Consider the following 2,957-nt stretch of genomic DNA (forward strand, 5'->3'; position numbering starts at 1 on the left):
CACCAAGCTCACATTTATCGTGACCGCAATTTATTGTAACATTTGATATATTCCGAAGGTTAATAGTCCCACTACAATTGTTGATAGTGATCTCTTGTTTAGACCGACATAATTTAGTTCTTTTTTCGCGCGCATCTGAGGAATTTGGCCTAAATCCCTCACTTATATTGATATTAGAATCTCTACTTAAGTTGGAAACTGCTTCAACGATAGACGATTCCAGCTCGTCATCTAACTCCTCTAGATTTAAAGGTGGTAACGGCACCTCATTCTTAATGCGCGCGTTTCTTATAAGATCTTTAGCTTCCGCTAGTGTGATGTTAACTATTGAATCGTTTATGTATTTTGTATTATGTTCAATTAGAGATTTATCCTTCGAAAAATCAACCACAAGATGATCATAAACTTGTTGAGGTAATTCGTCATATTGATTAACATCGGATTGTATATTTTTGTACATTATTTCGTGGTCACAGTTTGGAGTTATATAGTCCTCTTGTTTTAACGCCAGCACCATGGACCCTAATTGAAAACGACCGAACGAACGTATTGATCCCAGTAATTCGTCTTCGTTTTCAAAAAAAATTTGTATGCAATTTTCTTCATCAGATTTGGGTCTGGTAATAGAGCTATTTTCGGACCCACATTCAGTCAAACGCTGCTTTGTAGATGCTACGACTTCTAATTGCCGGAGTAATAATTTTTCCCGCACATGAAGAGCTGCTCGCAATTCCGTAAACTTTTTACGCAAATCTACTTTCAACTGTAAAAAACCAGTTCCAATACAATACGTATGTAGTTAAGTGCATAGTTAACTTCAATCTTACTTTAGTTACTGTATTGTTTTCATTGGTGTAATTATCCATTTCCAACGTCAGACTGTCTAAAATATTGAGTGTGATTATAAAGTATGTAATTTTACATAGTCGTTTGCAAAATATGTATATTTGAAAAATGTCCACCAGAAAATTATTTTCAAAAGCTAATTGTTAATTTGATGTGTAACCAAATGTCAACAACAGATGGTTCATGTCATAGAGCATGCGCGATTAAAATTAGTAATGTGCTGAATTGTTGGTACCCAATACTTTCCTTTCGTTACCCGATACCGATTCGATACATTAAACTAGCGATGGGCATAATGTGCACATACGGGCAAAATGCCCAAACGTGCAAACCGCGGGCAAATGTGCAAACCGTTGGTTAGAAGAGGTGAGGTAATTGAGCCCGGGGGGAGAAATAGAACATTTTGCGCGAATTGCATCTGTGTGTGTGATCGGAATGAGAGAACAAGTATATGTGAGTACTCACCATGGTGTAATGAACTGAAGGTGGCGCATTCCCGAAACCGCTACTTTGGTTTTGCCGACTTTGACGTTTATGGCAATTCGTAAACAAGCTTTTTGTTTAGAAACAAGTGCAAACGTATTGTGTACTTTCAAGTGCAAAATCGAAGTAATTCGTGCGTTCTAAAGTAAAAAACATTTCATTTGTAATAAAAACTTTATAAAAATGTCGTGTCGTGTGTTGAATTGCAGCAGCCGTAAGGGTAAAGCCTCCAAATGCAGTTTTTTTGTTTCCCCGCGACGACGCCTTGGCCAAAAAGTGTGTAGATGTCTGCCGGCAGGAGAAGCCATACAATTTGGACACAATTTAGACCTATTCTTTTGAACACATTTCAAGAGTGGTTGGTGTGGTTTTTTTAACGTTGTGTTTAACTTGCTATATTCAAAGATGGCTTGAGAAATTGGTGAATCGTGAAGAAAACACGTTTTCTCACTGCAAATTCACAACTGACAACTCATTGTTCTTCGCCATATTCTTTGTTTACCCATTGCCACAAATGTCATTCTGCAGGAATGCGCAATCTTGTAATCTATCGTTCTTGATTAGTTACGATGTCACCGGTGACCACTACATTTTGACAGGTTACTTCTACGTTTTGACAGGATATTTCTATGTATTTTCCAGGCGGTTTCCAGGCAGAAGAAGAACATTTGTCACTTGTATATATGCACAATACCGTATATGCGGCCTATGACAACACGATATGTTCCGGAAAAGTCATAAGTAACGGGTGTCTTCAATTAACTTTACTGGAGGAATGCAACAATTTAAATTGACGAAGCGCACACGCTATCGAATGCCGATTTGCAGCTCTCTCGGGTTATTACGGTATCGAATGCGCTCTCTCGCAAATTTTTGAGTTATTGAATGCATTTCCCGTAAAGACTCAAATAGTCTTAACAATTCGTTACAATTTTTTGATATTGAATGGACCTTATATTTTTAGCTAGTCACGGCGTTGCCGTGTTGTCTAAAATAATTATCTACATAAAGCCCAAAATACAATAACGGAGTGGCAGTGGCAGCGGCAGTTTTTCGAAATCAGCAGTGGCAGCTAGCAGTACTGCTCAGTTTAGCTCAAATTCTAAACTCAATATCTTTCAGAATTATAGAATAAAAACTAATTTAAAATGCATAATATTCCTTTTTTTCGAGCTCACACTCAACTATGTGCGTACGCAAAGCATTCGCATGTGAACGGCAAGTTTTGACAGATGTGTGTGTACGTCCATAAGAACACAAATGGAATTCTTTGCCTTTGCGAACGTTCACGCTCACGCTCGCATTGAACTGTATATCAAGCTTTACGCGAGTTCGAAATCGTATGCTTTTGACAAACAGCCGTGTTTCAGTCGCTTATTCAAATCCGTATCTATCACGGTCAATTCGCAAAGAGAAGATAATGTGCAAATAACCCTACTGAAAAGGGAAAAAGATATTTTAAACAAAAAATTCAATTCAAAAACTTTAATTGTTTTAACCATAACCGAAAATTTGTGTGTGTATATATTCATTTATCGGTGACGTCAATTGAAATTTCCTTAACTAAAAACAAACAGAGTTGATCAACAATTGAGCCAGATTTCTATCAGCATCACATCGATGTTGAA

General features: G+C 37.3%; 1 protein-coding gene across 1 annotated transcript; it reads right to left on the minus strand.

The window, feature by feature from the left end:
* Positions 1 to 992, minus strand: LOC118747488 (the record flags this gene model as incomplete). The annotated part of the gene is given in 2 exon segments (XM_036481540.1): positions 1 to 763; positions 828 to 992. Coding segments are annotated over 2 exon segments (802 nt in total), but the record flags the coding sequence as incomplete, so codon positions are not given.
* Between the last annotated feature and the right edge of the window lie 1,965 nt (positions 993 to 2,957).

The sequence above is a fragment of the Rhagoletis pomonella genome, unplaced genomic scaffold (genome assembly GCF_013731165.1).
Source record: "Rhagoletis pomonella isolate Grant_MI unplaced genomic scaffold, Rhpom_1.0 Rhpom_scaffold_00012, whole genome shotgun sequence".
NCBI classification, from domain to species: Eukaryota; Metazoa; Arthropoda; class Insecta; order Diptera; family Tephritidae; genus Rhagoletis; species Rhagoletis pomonella.